Source organism: Monocercomonoides exilis, assembly GCF_001643675.1.
Source record: "Monocercomonoides exilis strain PA203 chromosome Unknown scaffold34-1095894, whole genome shotgun sequence".
NCBI lineage: Eukaryota > Preaxostyla > Oxymonadida > Polymastigidae > Monocercomonoides > Monocercomonoides exilis.
Window position 1 is genome coordinate 683,079 of NW_027150579.1, and position 17,308 is coordinate 700,386.

The 17,308-nt window shown below is 41.0% G+C and overlaps 3 protein-coding genes across 3 annotated transcripts; 2 read left to right on the top strand and 1 right to left on the bottom strand.

The window, feature by feature from the left end:
- Positions 1 to 705: 705 nt before the first annotated feature.
- MONOS_2235 (uncharacterized protein) lies at positions 706 to 3,069 on the top strand (the record flags this gene model as incomplete). The annotated part of the gene is made up of 1 exon (XM_067872144.1): positions 706 to 3,069. The coding sequence occupies one exon, from the start codon at positions 706 to 708 to the stop codon at positions 3,067 to 3,069; it is 2,364 nt and encodes a 787-aa protein (XP_067724185.1).
- An 879-nt stretch (positions 3,070 to 3,948) lies between these two features.
- MONOS_2236 (putative KIF-1 binding protein C terminal) lies at positions 3,949 to 7,919 on the bottom strand. The gene is made up of 4 exons (XM_067872145.1): positions 7,470 to 7,919; positions 5,179 to 7,400; positions 4,265 to 5,001; positions 3,949 to 4,173 (listed from the first exon to the last, which is right to left on the bottom strand). Exons 1-4 carry the CDS (start codon positions 7,853 to 7,855, stop codon positions 4,075 to 4,077), a joined length of 3,444 nt encoding a protein of 1,147 aa, XP_067724186.1. The 5' UTR covers positions 7,856 to 7,919; the 3' UTR covers positions 3,949 to 4,074.
- A 231-nt stretch (positions 7,920 to 8,150) lies between these two features.
- MONOS_17860 (uncharacterized protein) lies at positions 8,151 to 16,885 on the top strand (the record flags this gene model as incomplete). The annotated part of the gene is made up of 2 exons (XM_067870822.1): positions 8,151 to 8,361; positions 8,426 to 16,885. The coding sequence occupies 2 exons, from the start codon at positions 8,151 to 8,153 to the stop codon at positions 16,798 to 16,800; spliced, it is 8,586 nt and encodes a 2,861-aa protein (XP_067724187.1). The 3' UTR covers positions 16,801 to 16,885.
- Positions 16,886 to 17,308: the final 423 nt, after the last annotated feature.

A 17,308-nucleotide genomic window follows, 5' to 3' on the forward strand; every position in this document is an offset into this window, starting at 1 on the left:
ACAATAATTTGCTCCAAACTTTTTCTCCAACCTTATCATTAAAAGTCTTTCATTCCCATGTCAATAAAATACAGAAAAATACCAAAATTGAGAAAAATATTAGTTTGAGAAGAATTGAACAAAATTCATAAAGCAAAATATTTTGTCCCAAATTTTGAATTACGAATATGTATTTTTTGCACCTCTTTTGATAACTTTTAATTTTATTTCTGGTTCAATCATTTCTTCTTTGACTCATTTTTAGAGAATTATTTGTTTGAAACAATAAACTGGCATTCACATATTTTCCAATTTATTCAAAAAAAAAAAAAAAAATCGTTCAAGAAAACAAAACAATGGAAATTTCACACTTCATATATGTTTCTATGCGACATATAATTAAAGACAATCAAAGTGAAAAAAAAATACAACCCATAACTCGAATATGAACTTCATTTCAAAATGTTATGGGCGTTAACTTTTTTTAAATATGCATCAATCTCAAAAAAATGAAATATTGCCTTTCGTTTGTGCTTTCAATGAATGCTACGATCATTCTAAAAAAGTATTATATAGTGATTGATTTTGCTAATTTCGAATTGTGAACTTCCATCCTTTGATTTTTTTGATATTAATGAATAGAACGAACGGATTTATCGTTGTGTGGATAAAATAACAAAAGCGAGAATGATATTGAACGTTGCTTTTCTTTCAACTGTTTTATTGATGCGTTCATTTGAGTCAAGTGATGTGCCAATTAGCGAAGTGTTTGTCAAACAAAGTGGAGATGAAAAAAACAGCGGTTTATCAATTGGTCAGGAAAAGAGTTCATTGAATAGCGCATATGATAAACTTGGAGACTCTGAGGCATGCATAATAAGAATTATTAAGGATACAACTGCTCTTGATGCTGAAGTGATCACATTGAATAAGAAACATGGAATTACACTGGAAGGAATGAGTTCAAATGGAAAAGAAAATTCAATCGTGACAATTAATTGTAACATTCATCCAGGAAGTAACATTTTCATATGCAGAGATAATGTGGAACTGAATTATTTGGCATTTTACTTTCCTTCAACATTATTCAAAGAAAATGAGCCAATAGACGAAGTTTTCTCCTTAATTTATGGACAATGTTCGTCAATGGTAATTCGGAACTGCAAATTTTTAAGACCTTCAAGTTGTGAAAGCCAATTGGAATTTTTTCTTGTGTATATGCTCGGAGATAGTTTGAAAATGGACTCTGTGGAGTGCATAGATGAAAAGAATTTCATTAAATTCAAAGAAAGTCCTTTTGATATTACAGCAAAAAAAGTTGAGCTTGCTAATGTGACGTTAAAGAAGATTGAGACACATGATGATTACTCATCTCTCTGCATCACTGGATACGAAAGTTTTGCAATTGATGTTATGTTAAATGGAAGCACTTTTGCAGAATGCATCGAAAGCAGTGCTGGAGCCCTGTATATTGAAAGCGAAAATATTGAAAGCACGTTTGCTGTTGGAGATAGTGGAGTGACAACTTTTTCATCTTGCGTTTGCAGTTACGGGTTGAAATATTGTGCTGGAGGGCTATATCTATGTATGTTAGATATTATATCAGAAGATAAACTGAAATGGCCAACAAATGGAAAGAATCTTGTATTTGATAATTGCTCTATAGGCAAAGAAGGAACAAAGAAAAATATTGGATTATATTTGGAACTGAGTGATACCTCTTTATTTGAAGCTATTGCCGCAAAAATGAAAGCAAGTTTTGCTTCTGAATATACAAGAGAGAATAATCTTTGGTTCGTTGTGGGATTAGATGAAAAGAATGATATGGAAATCGACTTCACATTCGAATTTTTCGATCCTCCTCCTCCAAAGCCGTCAAAAATGGCAAAGGCTTTTGTGAAATATGGAGGCGAAGGAGACGGAATGAGTGCCGATACACCAATATACAGTTTGAAGCTTGCATATGATTATTTGGACAAAAGTGGAAAGTGCAGTATCGAAATTATCAAAACAGAAATCCCAATTGAAACTGAAGAAATCACATTTAGCATTTCCAGTGGAATAACGATTGAAGGAACGAACAGTGATGGAAGTGAAAATGCTGAAGCCGAAATTCTATTTGATGATCGCTTTGCATATTACTTACTGACTTGTGAAAAGATTATCGAATTTTTCAAATTGGAGTTTAAATTTATTATGGCAAATTTATCGATGCACTCATTCATATTAGCAACCGAAAATTCAGAATCCTTTTCAATGACAAATTGCAGATTTGTCAGAGCAATTCATCAATCTCTCACACAACTTTCCTCAAGTTCAAATGATGAAGATCCTATATCGCATCATCTTGTAAGTGCATACGCTGGAAAGGTTATTTTAAATTCTTTGTCATTTGTAGATGATCACAATACGGTTCTATTTTTGTATTCACCTTTTTATTTCTATGCAGCAAGTGAAGTTTCACTGAATGGAATAGATGTGAATAAAGTTAATGTGAAGCAAGGTTCAGCGATAAAGATTGAAGATGGTGAAAAAACACAATCCAAAATAATTGTTGAGGGACTGAATGTGAATGAAGTCAAATCACAGAATGGAGAAAGTGCAGGACTGGATATCTCTCTCAATTCAGAAGCATCAACTGTGGAAATAGGTAGAACAAGAAAATGCACATTCAGATCCTGTTCATCATCAGATGGGTATGCTGGGGCGATATTCGTTGGAATGCCAAAGGCAGTCTCGAATCTTCAACTTCCAGCAGCAAACAATCTGGATATCGATGGCTCAAACACAGTTGGATCAAATTCGATTTCACTATGCTTAATTTCACCAGACATTGAGGAATTTTGCCAACAGGAAAATGCATTTGAGTTTGCTAACGATTACAGTGAATCAGCTGTTGGATGGATCGTTGGCGCAAAAGATTATATTGATGATCCCGTGAATGTTTTTGATATTCGTGACAGAGCGGAAAAGGCTCAGCTCAAAAAGAAAACAACAGTTATTGTAATTGCAATTGTTGTTCCAGTTTGTGTTGTTTTTGCCATCATTATTGTTGTTTTTATTGTTTTGAAGAAAAAAGGAATTTGTTAAAAATTGTGAGAAAGTTGAAACGAAAACATATTAACAATTGCAAACTAATTCAATGCAAACACGATTGTTGATTGCATCACATTGATTGAATAATATTTGTTCTTTCTTGATTATTCGCTTTTTCATTTGTTTTGTCTATTCTTTAATTCAACTTTCAAGTTCTTTTTTTCTTGGAATGACAATTATCGATGAACTATTCATTTTTTTTCAATTTTTTATGCAAATATCTGAGAAGTATTTTTTTTTACCATTGGGTAATAATTCGTGCTTAATTGTTTCTTTCACAACAATTAATTGAAAAACCAATGTTTGAGTTGATATTGATAAAATTATCTCTTCGCATATGGCAAGAAATTTTTTTCTGTCTGAATTTTGTTCCACGCAATTCTTCAAAGATTTTTATCGACTTTTCAATATTTCTTTTTTTTATTTTGCACAATAACGTCAGAATTGTTATTATTCGATTGCAGAAACAGTTTGGAACAAATTGTTGAAATTTTCATAAATTCGATAATTTTGTCCAGTATCATTAAATATTCTTGTTTGTTCCTCAGGAAGCTTTTTTTTACACATTAAAAAAATCGGAATTTTTCGCTATTGGATGATGAAACGAAAAAAAATCACACGATTTTTATTATGTTGAAAATATCCCATTTCAAAATAAAAATTTAACAAATACATCGAAATTTTGTCATAATTTTTCTTTTGTTCTCATGCACAGAATTTCAAACAAAATAAATAACAAAAAAAAAAAAAAAAAAAAAAAAAGAAAGAAATAAAAAGAATGATGAAACAAAATATATAACTGCCATATCCAATAGGTGATTATTATTTTTAAAGATTAAGCACACAATTGAAAAAAGAAGATATCAATTTAAATCACTTTTGAAAACTTTTATTATAATTATGAAATTTTAACCATACAAAGCCAACAAAAAAACCAAAAGTACCAGAAATGTTTAGAAGTGTGTGAAGTGTTGAAAAAACTATAAATTTCATTGCTCATCATAATTTTGGAATCGGTGAAGGAAGTGGAATTGAACCACTTGAAACCTCGCTAATTGTTCGAGGAAGTAAAATGGTCATTTGCCTACACATTGCAATCTATTTCGAATATTAATCAGTTGAAAAAAATTATTAGAAATAAATATTCAAAATTTTTAACAAAAAAAAATGTTTTCAATAAATTGCACACTTCCTCTTCAAATCCATAATCCACACGGTAATGCTCATAGAATCCAACGATAAACGAATATTCATCAAGAGCACGCTTCAAGTTGGCAGTATACACTTCTTCGTCGATTATGACAAAACGAGTGAAAAGTCGGGCAATGGCAAAATGCGACGACAAATATGCTGGGAGCACATCAGTTGGCACCGTAGGGAAGTAAGAAGGGAGTGCATCTATCTCCAATGAAGGAAGAGCAGAGGAGGATTCAGTAGAAGATGGAGAAGAAGTGGCTTTCTCTTCGGGAGCACTTTCATCCTGCTGTGCGTAGAACCCGTTGTAGTCTGTTTCTGGTTGGTCAAATGGAGCAAGCACAATTCGATGGAAGAAAATTGCCTTTTTCACATACTCATTCACCTGCGAAAGGAGAAAGATCAGCAATTCATCAAACTTTAATGTGTTGATTTTCTCCTTGCCTTCATCGCTTCTGCCCACATCAGTTTTTTCTCCCTCTTTCTCCTTTGCATTCTCTTTTTCTTTCTCCTTCATTATCTTCAAAGCTTCGAGCTGCACTTGCTGTGTCTTCAGCTGCGCCATCTGGTCCATGGCAGTCGCTGCCTCCATCGCAATATCTCTCAGCAGCCAGCTATAACTCGATGGATTGAGCTGCGAAATCAAAGGCTCCAAGGCCATCACACGGCGCATGTGCAATTTCAGCTGCGTCTGGACGTTGTGCAGGTCGTCTTCTGCCACTTTGATGAGAGCTGCAATCGAAGATGACAAAAGAAAGAATGAAAAGAAAAGAAAGAGAAAAAAAGAAAGAAAAAGCAGAATAAGAATAAGAAGAATAAGAATAAGAAGAAAATCAAGAAATAAGCAAAAGATTTTAAATTTAAACAATAAAAAAGTTATTATTGAAATTATCGCTTTTATTTGCAAACCTTTGCTATTAAAGCTTAATATGCTCATTGGATGAGTTTTATCAGACAAATAGTTCTTTTCTGCTAAATTAGAAGCATTGCTATGTTCCTTGGAGCCTCCAAGATTTTCTCCAACTCTTTCATTTTCTTCTGCATCAGCATCGTTCTCAGTCGCCTCCATCGCATTGGCCTCTTCTCTTTCCAGCTCCTTCTCGCTCTCGTCTTTGAGCAGATTCTGCGCCTGAACCGGATACCATGCAGTCATCGTCTGGAACAAGCTCGAAATATCCATCTTAATTGCCACATGATCTGACACATATCCGTCCAACACATAAAACAGCGCTGCTTTGTTCAACGATGCGAGGCACTCTCTAAACAGCGGTGCAACTTCATCGAGCGTGTTGGAGAACGAAGGAAATGGAACCAAGCCTGGGTTGATTGAAGTGCGGCTGGCGAGCGAAGATCTGGGAGAAGACAAAAAGGCGGTGTCTGAAAGAGGAGAGTGCTGTGACTGTGAATTGAGTGTGTTGTCGGTGAGTGTGGAGGGTGTTGAGAAAGAAGCAGACGAAGAAGAAGCTGAAGAAGAGTTGCAAGGAGATGTAAAAGAAGATGATGGTGTACGAGATGGAGGCTGGGGAGTCGAGATTGAGAAGGAGCATGTCGAAGGGTGGTATCTTACAGGAGACTTTGGAGCATCAGACAAAGGAGATCGCATCTGCTTCATAACAGTCAGCTCTTCTTCGTCTTCTTTCTTTCGTCTTTGAAGTCGCTCGTTCTCTTCTCTTTCTCTCACTTTCATTTGCGCTTCAACATCCATCTCTTCTTCAGTTATAACGCGCGGAAGCTTCACTTTTCTTCTGCTTGACCTTTTCGCCCGTTCCACAAAGCTGCTGTCATTTCTCTGAGAAAACGTAAGCTCGTCTTCCATTTCTTCCTCTGTCTCCAGCAGCACAGGGAGATGTGCAGGCATTTGCAAGGTTTCTCCCTCGCTGCTGATCGACTCTGGCTGAATGGCCATCGCAAGCGAATAGCGCCTCTCAGACGCAGGCGTTGCGAAGTGAGACCTGCGCACAGAATAAGGCGTGGTTGCGTTTGACGAGCCGAAAGAGGATGTTGTTGGAGTGTTTGAAGGAGATGATTCAGATGACTGGTGGCGATTCTCCTGTTTTGGCGTTGAGAATGAATCCTGCTTCAATGAAGATGCTGCTGATGCTTGTGGAGATGCTGTTGGTGCTGAAGGGGAAATTGCAATGTGCGTGTGCGTGGGAGTCATTTTCAAAATTGTTTTTGCCGAATCTGTTTTCTCCTCTTTTGTTGTTTGATTGGATGTTTCTGAATCCATTTTATTAGATTCATCTCCAATCACCTCGTCAGCTTCCATTCTATTCTTGTTTTCATCATTTGCTGTTGCTTCTTCTTCTTCTATTTCTTCTTTCTGTTCAACATCTTCGTCAACCTCAGCATCTGCTTCTTCGTCTTCATCATCCTCATCCTCTCCATCGCCTCCTTCATCTTCATTTTTCAGCTTTGCAAGCGCCTTCAGCTGTGTCAGAAGCACTTTTCCCTTTGTCAAGTCAACCATTGCATACAACCTCTCCATTTCCTCATCATTTGTCACGCCTTTTTCTTCGTTTGCTTCGTTTTCTTGTTCCTCTTTCTCTTCTTCCGTTCTTTCCGCTTTTTTTCCATTAGCATCTCCACTGTCAATCTCTTCTGAACTATCTTTCGAATTTTCACTTTTCGCTTTTGCTTCTTCTTTCACCTCATTCAACAGATGCAATGCTTCTCCGAGACAGCATTTCGCTTTTTCATAGTCTTCCATTTCAATGTATTGTGTGGCCAAAGAGCAGCAATCCATGATCCAGTTCGAAAGAGAATAATCTCCAAATTGGAGTTGCCTTCCGAGAGTAACCTCAAAATACTTAGCACTCTGTTCTTTATCTCCTAATTGCCCATAGACTTGTCCGATGTAAAAAAGGGTCAATGTGTGCATATTCTCAATTTTTTGATCAAGAACAAAAGTGACATCTTGTTGCAATTGCTCATTATTTTCATCTGAAGAAGGCGTTTTTTCAGAATTTTCCTTCGCAAATTGCTCCTTTTGAACATTTTGCTTTTCAATCGAATATGCTTCTTCAGCTCTTCTGAAAAAAGTCATTGCATCTTCCCATTCATCTCGATTAGCCCAAATAATTCCAAGTTGATTAAATGCATCAAGAAGAGCAACTGCATTTTCATCTGATCTGAAAAACAAATAAAACATAATATTATTGTTGAATAAGTGTTAAATAAAGTGAAAAGCAAATTCAAACTTTGTTTCAAGAACTGGGATTGAAGCAGATAAAAACTCTTCACCAGAAACAACATCATCACATTCAATTTTTGTGACTCCTATTAAATAACCCATGTGCGCTAATTCCATTTGTGCCTCTTCAATCACAGTTTGATCTTTTGATGATTGAATGAGTTTTGAAAGATGCGAATGAAGACGTTCCAACAGTTTATAAGCAGAAATTCTTGACAAAAAAGGAGTTTCTTCAGGGTCATTCACTTTAAGAAGGGATTGAAACTCACTTGTTACACGTGGAATATCGACAGATAAAATAGTTGAAATATTATCTGAAAATGATGTGATATCGTTTGAATCTTTGTTAATGTTTTGATTTTCCTCCGCTATCATATTAGATTTTTCTTCCATATAATTGAAATTGAGCTAAATTTCACGGTTTAACACAAAATTTATTCAAATCTATTATGATCATGTAGCATAATTAATTTCATTTATCAAAATATCAACATAATCATTAATACTCAAAATGCAAAAACAATTGCGTTCAAATTAACGAAATCGTCTGAAAATTATCATTTCTTGATCAAAATTACTTTAATAATAGTCTGTGAATATTTCTGTTCGCTGTATTGTTCTCCAGAGCGCTCGTTGTTTAATAACACAAGAGAAATTGCAAAAAATATTTACAAAAAATTGAATTAATATGAATCTTTTGCACGTCCCGCTGTTTAATCCAACAGCGATTACTCATATTATATCTGGGAGTTTTTCGTCTCCAAATGCTTTGGAACTGGTTGTATGCAAAAGTAGAGTGATTGACCTTGTTAGAGTGACAAATCAAAATAACTTTTCAGTGCTATGTACTTCTCCATTATTTTGTCATGTTCGAAGTTTATCAAAAGTGTTTTTTCCAAGTATGATCTTTTTGTTGCTCGCATTTCATCTTTTTTTTATCTTTGTGTTTTTATTTTTCAACAGAGAGCAAGCGTGATTATATTTTGATTGGAACTGATTCAGCATCAATCACCCTTGTGGAATTCAATCCTTTCACAAAAAAATTTCATTTGTTGACATGTTTCACATTTGCTGTTCCCCTTACAATTCCCTTTACCAATCTCCCGAAATATCATATAGATAACGCACCAACTGAATATATAACAACAGATCCTCAGAATTGTGCAATTGTTGCATCAGGAAAAACAAACGAAGGAACTGCATTTATATTGCCTCGTCCAGTTGAAGATCGCAATATATCTTATCTTCCTGCATTCACTTATCCATTGGTTGTGGATTTACCCAAAAATGAGAAGAAGTCGACAATTCTTTCGATTGTCACAATGAATATACCTCCAATAGGCACGATTTTGATAAGGCTTGAGCACTTAGAGAGGAATACAAGTTCGGTCACTAAAAGAACCAAACGTCTTTCGTTCTATCGGCTTCCTTCACCCGTTCTCGCAACCAACCATCGACTTGCAACACCACCAATTATCCCAATAACAATGAACGATACGTATTTATTTAGCATTGAAGCACCTTCTTCATCGATATCTCTGTTTGTCCCTCAATGTTCAACCAAAAAAATGCAGGCACAGTCAAAAATTGAAGGCGTTTTTCTATTTGGAGAAGGATTCATATCATATTTTTCAGTGTCATGTGTGAATGGCATGCTGAAAGAAGCTGCTTCAAGAAAAATGAAAGGAATGCTTCGAACTGGACAAAATATTGAAATGCCTGCAGCTTCAGTTCAGACGCTGTTTCTTCCAGTTTCTATGAATTCAATCAACTCGCCAAGAAAGCATTATAGCTCAGCTGAATATAAAAGCGACATTTCTTCTGTTGATTCAGCACTTTCACATTCTTCTCCTTCTCATTCTTCTTCTTCTTCTTCTTCTCTTTCAGCTGCCTCACCAAGCACTTATTCCTCGTCTTCCCCTCCATCCCTGCAATCACCTCATCCAAATATTTCTTCTTCTTCAACATTCTCCTCCTCCTCCTCCTTTTCTTCTTCTTTTTCTTTTCCCTCTCAAACTTCCTTTCTCTGCTCTGTCGACCCGCCCCGTGTCGTTTCTGCTTTTTATTTGCATTTCAGCCAGCTTCTTTTGACTGACTCACCCACGCTGGCTGTTGAAGGCAGCGATTTGCTTGAAATCCTCTTCGTTCTGACAGACTGCGGCGACATCTTCGAAGTACTTTGGAAGGAAGAAAAAGAAGAAATTGAGCCGATTTCATTGGCAGAGGCAGAAGTTTTGTGTTCGGGTGTGAATTATGAGGCGAACGTGATGCTGGACGATCTGCCGGAAAAGAAGGAATTCAATTTTGACATTGGCGATGAGGATAACGCAGCTGCTTTGGGGGAAAGCGGAAGCGGAAACGGAAAAGGAAGCTTATATCCAAATGCTTCGTTATTGTCTTCTTCTTCTTCTTCTTCTTCATCTTCTTCTGTTAATGCTCAAGAACCATCTTCATCTCTCATTCCATCTTCGCTGATTCAATTGGAGCCTCTTTCGTCCACAACACAAATGCTTTCAAATTCTTCTTCTTCTTCTTCTTCTTCTTCTTCTTCTTCTTCTTCTTCTTCTTCCTCCTCCTCTTCTTCTTCTATCTCCTCCCGCACCATCACTTCATTCGCCCTTCTCTATGCCACCTCCATTCCACTCCAGACGTCTTCCTCTGTTTCCTCCGTCGCTGCCTCCGCAGCCATCAGCCGGTTCATGTTCATTGCGCCTGTCTCAGGCAACCACATCGTCCTGCGTGTGGAGCAGAGCAAAAACGAAAAATTGGATTTGAATGGCATTTTCTGTGATGATGGAAACTGTACTGTTGTTTCTAAGCAGATGCGCTTGGGAGAAATTGAAGCAAATATGGAGAAAGCATTTCATTGTGATTCTTCTTCTTACTCCTCCTCTTATTCTAATCCTTATTCCTCTGATTCATTTCCCCTCAAAAAGTATCAGTTCATCCCAGTTTCTGTGGTTGCTTCGCAGTATCAGCTTGTCGTCCACCGCACCTTTCCAAACCTGGCTCCACTGACGCAGCTGCTTCCATTCACAAACACATTCAACTCTCTTTCCTTCTGCGCACTTGCTGGGCTTAACGGATTATCACACAAACGAGGACTGCCTTTCACCTCACAGTCATCATTGTTATCTCTTTCTCCTTCTATTTCTTCTTCTTCCTTTTCTTCCTTTTCTTCCTCTTCTCTCCCCTCTCTCAACTCCGAGCTCCGCTTCCACCTCTCCCCCGCCATCTCCTTCCTCTCACAGACCGTCCAGCCAGTTTCTCTTGTTGCCTCTCCGCTGCGTGTGGCAGAAACACCCAATGGAATGTGGCTCCTTCACAGGACTGTCTGTGTGAATGGGCAAAACAGAGTGGTAACAGGAAAGAGGGCGATGCAGACCATCTGGAGGGAGAAGAAGCGCAGGGCGCTGCTGCTGATGGGGTTGAGGATGATGAAGAAGAAGAGAGAAAGAGAAGGAAGAGAAGGAGAAAGTGTTGAAAATGGAGGAAACGAAGCGAATAGAAAAGAACAAGATAATTCCAATTTTAGTGAAAATAAGGCTGACCAGCTGAAAGTGATGCTCAAATGGTATTTAATCATTTCGTTCCCATCGCGTGTGATGTGCTACACTTCTTTCACTTCTCTTCCCCCTCTTTTCTCCTCTTCCTTCTTTACCCGCCACGAACAGTGGGAAAATTACCTGCAAAACCCGCTTCTCGCCCCTCATGTCACTCCACCCACAATAAATTCCTTTGTCCCGTCGCCTTTGCCGGCATTTCTGCCTCGCGAGGCGCCGATTGTGTTTATCGCGCCGTTTTCCGGTGCCTCTCTTGTTATTGCCACACCGCAGGTGCTGATGCAAGTGAGAGGCAGGAACGAGCTTCTGTTTGAGCATCGCCCGTCGCCTAAGGAAGAGATCAAGCGATGTGTCGCAAACGCCACGCAGATTGTGCTAGCGGTAACGAACGGGCTGCTGAAAGTGTTCGAGTGGGAAGAAGGGAAGACAAAGCAGATGATGGCACAAGGAGGACTGGCTGTGAACAGCTCGGTTTCGCCTGCGTCTTTAAGCGCTCTCTCATCAACTTCTTCTTCTGCTGCTGCTTCTTCTGCTCAAAACTCAAAACCCTCCTCAACTGAATCCTCTTCCTCTTCTTCTTCCTCTTCTTCCTCTGATCCTCACCGCACCCCTCACAACATCATCACCCCGTTTGTGTTCCCTCCCCGTGGACGCATCACGATGACCAGCAAAATCCCCGCCACTTGCGAAGTGCTATGTCTGGAGCTGCTTCCTGCACTGCCTTACGATGGCTCGCTGTCTCTGACTGAATGGGGCATTGATGAGATTGAGTGGGAGGCTGTGGATGGCACAGAGTTGGACGAAGGATGGGGTGATGTGGTGAGACAGGGAAGTGATGCCACAGGGCAAACTGAGCAGGGGCAAGGACAAGGTCAGATGCAGACTCAAGGACAAACACAGGCACAGATGCAAATGCCGAATCAGATGCAAATGCAAAACCAAGTGCAGATGCAGAGGCCAAGAGGAAATATGTTTCCAGCAGCAGGGAATGTGCCAGCTTCAAATGTAACAGTCAACCAACCTTCGCAACTCACATCTATGAATCAGATGCCCCAAATGAATCAAATGAATCAGATGAACCAAATTGCATCGCTTGCACAGTCTGCACCTTCTGTGATGTCTGCGGCGTTGATGCCCTTCGGAACAGCAGGGCTGACCATCACAGACGACGACGCAGACGACTCGTACGAAGACAGCAGCTCTGAGCTGGAATCACTTGCTTCTTCAGTCTTTTCGTTCCGCTCGTCGCTTCTTTCATCGTCGAGCTCGGTGAACCGCCTGTGTGACACGGTCCTCGCTCGCTCGCTGTGCTTTGTGTTCAACTCACCACCGGCACAGACGAGCAGCTATTTGTGTGTGGGCATTGCAGACAACTCGGTGCGGGTGCTTTCTGTCGGCAGCGGCAAGAACGCGAAGGACCTGCTCAGCATCCAGTGCAAGGAGACGCCCAATGCTGTGTCTGTGTTGCCGGTTGTGGAGAGGTCGCTGTTCCTGCCAGACAAGAAAGTGTGGGAGATGGAAGAAGAAGAAGAGAGGAGGCTGAGAAGGAGGCTGAGGCAGAAGTGCCGCGAAAAGAGGAACAGCGAAGAAGACGAGGCGCAGTGGAATATCGAGAGAAAAGCTGGGTTTATGCCTCCGACTGGGATCACGTTCCAGCAGCAGCAGCAGCAACCCAATCATTCTTCTCAGCAATCACAACAACAGCAACAACAACAGAACCAGCAAAATCAACAGCAACAGCAATTTTTCCAGCCGAGACAAGAAATGCATCAAAACTCGTCATTTGCAGCTGTCCAGCAAGCTCAAGTTCCTTCCTCTCAATCGCTTGCTCTTCAGATGCAGCAGCAACAGCAACAACAACACCAGCAACACCAGCAGCAACAACAACAGATTCATTCTCAAATGCAGATGTATCGCTCAGACTCACACCAACAATCTCAACAGCAGCAGCAGCTCCTCAAAACGCACCAAGCTAACAGATATGCCCTGGTCGACTTCCACATCGTGATTGGCATGCGGAACGGCTCGATGCAGCGCTTTGTGCTCAACCGCGAGCGTCCCGAGGCGTCTGAGCAGCACACTGCTGTGGTGACTGTGGGCAATTCGCCTGTCTCCTTTGCGAAGACGACACACCACGGAGAGCCCGCCTTGCTTGTGCTTTCATCGTCGTACTGGCTCATCCACCGCACACCATCCAATCAAGTTTCCTTGTCTCAGCTCTCATCATCGAAGGAGGATCCTTCGGTGGTGTTCGAGAACTCCATCCAGTACAGAGTGAATGGGGTGGCTGGTTTGTCTTCATCACAGTCATCTCAGCCGTCTCAGTTGCAGGCACAAACAATGACGCCAGTACAGATTCAATCACAGAGTCAGATACAGTTGCCGTCGCAGTTTGTTAACGAGCAGCAGACGCCGAGGCTGGGGATGCTGCCGTGCCAGCTGAACGGTGTGCAGTTCGCTGTGGCATGCAACATCCCCTGCGGATGGAACGGGATGAGCCCGGCGGTGCTGGCGGTGGGGTTCAACAAGGAAAGAGAGGCGCTCATGAGAGAGAAGGAGAAAGAGAACGAGAGGAAGAAGGAGGCCGAGAGAGCAGAGAGAGGAGGGAGAACAGAGCTGGACAGTGAATTCCGAGGCGGGGTGTATTTGGACCAAAGCAAAGGGAATGTGAAAGAAGCATCTCTTTTGCTGAGGGAGAAGATGAAGGTGAGAGACAGAGATGCAGCGGCGCAGCTGTGTGTGCTGTGTCTGGAGGAGAACAGCCAGATGGTTGGAAAAGACCCGCTTTCGTTGGACTGTATGGGAAAAGCAATGATACAAGTTGGGCAGACGAAGGATCTGATCGTGATGAAGAGCGAAGAGGTGGAGGAGCGTGTGTGGAACAGGAAAAAGAGGAGGAGTTTGAATAGAAGTGATGGCACATTCATTTTGGATGAAGCACAAAAAGCAGCTTTTCAACCGATTGGCAATGCAGATGAAGCAGGCACGATTCGAATAAATGAATGTGAAGGCAGAGAAAACAGTTTTTGTGGGGGAAAAGTTAATGAAACTGATGAAACTTTACCATATTTTCGGTCGAGTGTTGCATATTTGACAAATTTTGACGAAATGGCTAATGTTGATACTCCAATCAAGATGCCTTCTTCGTTTCCGCCGAGTTATTATAAGCAGAGAAAGGACAAATCTTTGCATTTGCCAGACGATTCTTTCAATTTTACCGCGTTGTCGGCTTCTCCTTCATTTCAGTCTATTTCCCAGTTTCCATTGAACTCTGAATTGTCTTTGAGTTCTTCTTCCTCATTATCATCATCTTCTTCATTTGAAAGTTCTTCTTTTCCTTCTTCTCTTCATTCACAGTTGTCTCATGTCATCAAATATCCGCACAACACACGGCTTCTTTGCATCTGCATGCTCGCCAGCGACAGACAAGCAAAGCAGGATTTCGTCGTAGCAGTTTCTGGTGAATCATTTTCTCTTGTTTCGAAGCACAGAAAACGTTCTTTTCGACACAAATCCACGTTTTCTGCAGGCAAAAAGAGAAGAATGGTGGATGAAGAGAATGAAATGGCTGATGATGATAATTCACTTCATTCACATTCAAAAAGGCAGAGAAATAACAAACAGCAACTTCTGAAGACGGATTACTTCATCGACATCTTTGAGTGCCGTCATCAGCTTCCAATTCCATCAGAAACATGTTCTTCTTCCGCATCAGCTTCTTCTTCCTCTTCCTCTTCTTCCTCTTCTTCTTCACAGCAACAGCAACAGCAACAACAGCAGCAGCAGCAGCTCCAACAGCAGTTAGCCTCACAACCGACCATTCCTCGCTGTGTCTTCCGCTTCCTCCACCGCACGCGCCTTTCCGCGCCGTGTGGAAAGATGACGGTCTTTCGGCGCTTTCTGCTGTGTTCTGTGGGAAGTGACATTGTGATGCTCAGCGTGGGCAGGACGAGGCTGTTCATGGCACCCGAGCTGAGGCAGCTGAACTCGAAGGGGAGTGTGTTTGCCTGTGATGATAGCGACGACGACGACGATGATGATGAAGAAGATGATGATGAAAGTGGAAATGTGCAATTGAGGAATGGGTATGAGGAAGATCAAGGAAATGTTATAAAATTTGAAGCGTTGTGCAAAACACCCAAAGAAGATGAGGCTCAAATTGACTTTTATCAAATGCCAAAAATAGAAGAAGAGCACACAAAAGAATCCAATTCTTTGTTTCAAGAAGAGGAAAATTCCATTGTTTCATTGAACAGAAGGAAATGTGCTGATGAGTTGCTCTGCCCGCACTCTCGGGATGTGCACCTTTCCTCCTTCACCTCTTTTGCCAAGGGCAACGAAATGCTTGTTGTGACTTCGAATCCTCGGCGCCTTCCTTTGCCTGGAACTTCCATCCCTCACGAGCCATCACCGCCACTGACGCTGTTGAGAATCACACGCCTTTCTGACACAGCTGTGCAGTTCGATCCAGTTGCTGTAGCATCCCAATGGCCTGGCTCATCTGCTCTGCTCTCTCTTGCTCCCTTTGCACCTTCTCAACAGCTTTCTTCATCATCTTCATTATCATCATCATCTTCTTCTTCTTCTTTGTCTATTTCTTCAATTTCTGCAGCAGCGACTGCAATGAAGAGGCTGTTTCGCCCGCAGTTGTATGTGATGGACCAGATGACAGTGGCAATGACAGACGGCGGAAGCAGCCTGTTTGTGCTGAGGACGGAAGCGGGGATTACACCAGGAAGAGGAGAAAGAGGGTCGCGGGGAGAGGAATGGGACGAGTGGGACAAAGCAGAGCAGCGGGAAAGAAGCTCAATGGAAGAGAAGAACAAGCAGTTGGAGAAAGAGAAAGTGGAGAAAGAGAAAAGAAAAAGAGAAATGCAGGAAATTAGAGAGTTAATTGGAATTGACCCAAAAGCTACGAATGACATTAATTTCGCAAAGGAAGTTACAAAACTGAGCGATGATGACCTTGATTTGTTGTATTTATCCAAAGCACTTAATTTCAAAGATGGAAGCAAAGATGAAAAGATGAAGCAGTTGGCAGTTTCAATTGTCACACGACGTTCAGAAGACTTCACAAAAAGCAAAATTACCAAAAATGCTCTTTCACAGCAAGATTCTTCATCGCTTCTCTCTTCCTCTTCAACTTCTTCCTCTTCAACTTCTTCCTCTTATCCTTCTTCCAACAGTTCCTCATCTCTTCTGATGTATGCCTCCCCCTCATCAAATGCTCGTCTGTGTCTTCCGCAGCACCGCCGCTTGCTTCAGCTCCACCAAATCTGCTCGTTTTTCGTTGGGGAGCCGATCACAGCGCTTGTGCGCCCGCCGCTGCAGTCCGGGCAGCAGCTGAACCAGCGCCAGCCGAACATCCCTAACCTACCGCTGTTTTCTTCCCATTTTGCGCCCAACAGCCAACTGCGCGGGTCGGGCGAGCGGCTCTGCCACGGGACGGTGCTTGGGGCGATAGGGATGTTTGTGCCGCTGACGAAGCGGGACGAGATCGACCAGTTGTCGTTTCTGGAGCTGCTGATCCGCCGCTGCCTCGGGCAGTTTGGGGACTCTGGCGATCTGATGGGGAACTTTGGGACGCTCTCCGGGTGCGACCCGCTTGTGTTCCACGGAGCACATTCGGCTGTGAGAGACACGATCGACGGGGAGCTCATTGAGTATTATCATATGCTTGACTGGCGGCTGCAGGTGTTCATTGCGCACAACATGAGGAAGCAAAGGCATGAAGTTATCAAAAGGATTGAAGACATGAAAGGGTATGTGATTTAGAGTTTCATCTTCTGAATCTTTGATTAAATTCATTTCAAAAAAAGATATAAAAAATAAATAAATAAATAAAAGTAACAAGTAAAACTTAACTTTTAATTTCATTTTTCTCAAACAAACAGGAATAGATAAAGTCAGCATACAAACAAATGAAGTGTAACTCAACAAATAGTCGCTATTTTGAAACAAAAACAACAAATCAGTTTTCAAATATTTTTGAAAAGAAAAAATTGTTAAATAAACTGGATAAGATATGAGTCTTGGCAAGTGGAGTAGATCATGGTACCAAGGTGATCCTACCCACTATTTATATCATTTTCATATTGAAAATCTCTTCTAGGGTTAACCCTAACACTAAATTTACTCGGTAAAATCCTAAACCATCACACTATCCAATATGAAATTATTTAACTCGTCAAAACCCTAAGACCTAATAAGCACAATAAGAATGAATTTCAAAATTTTAATAATTAAAGGAGTTGATCATGTGGTACCAGGATCTTCTCCATTT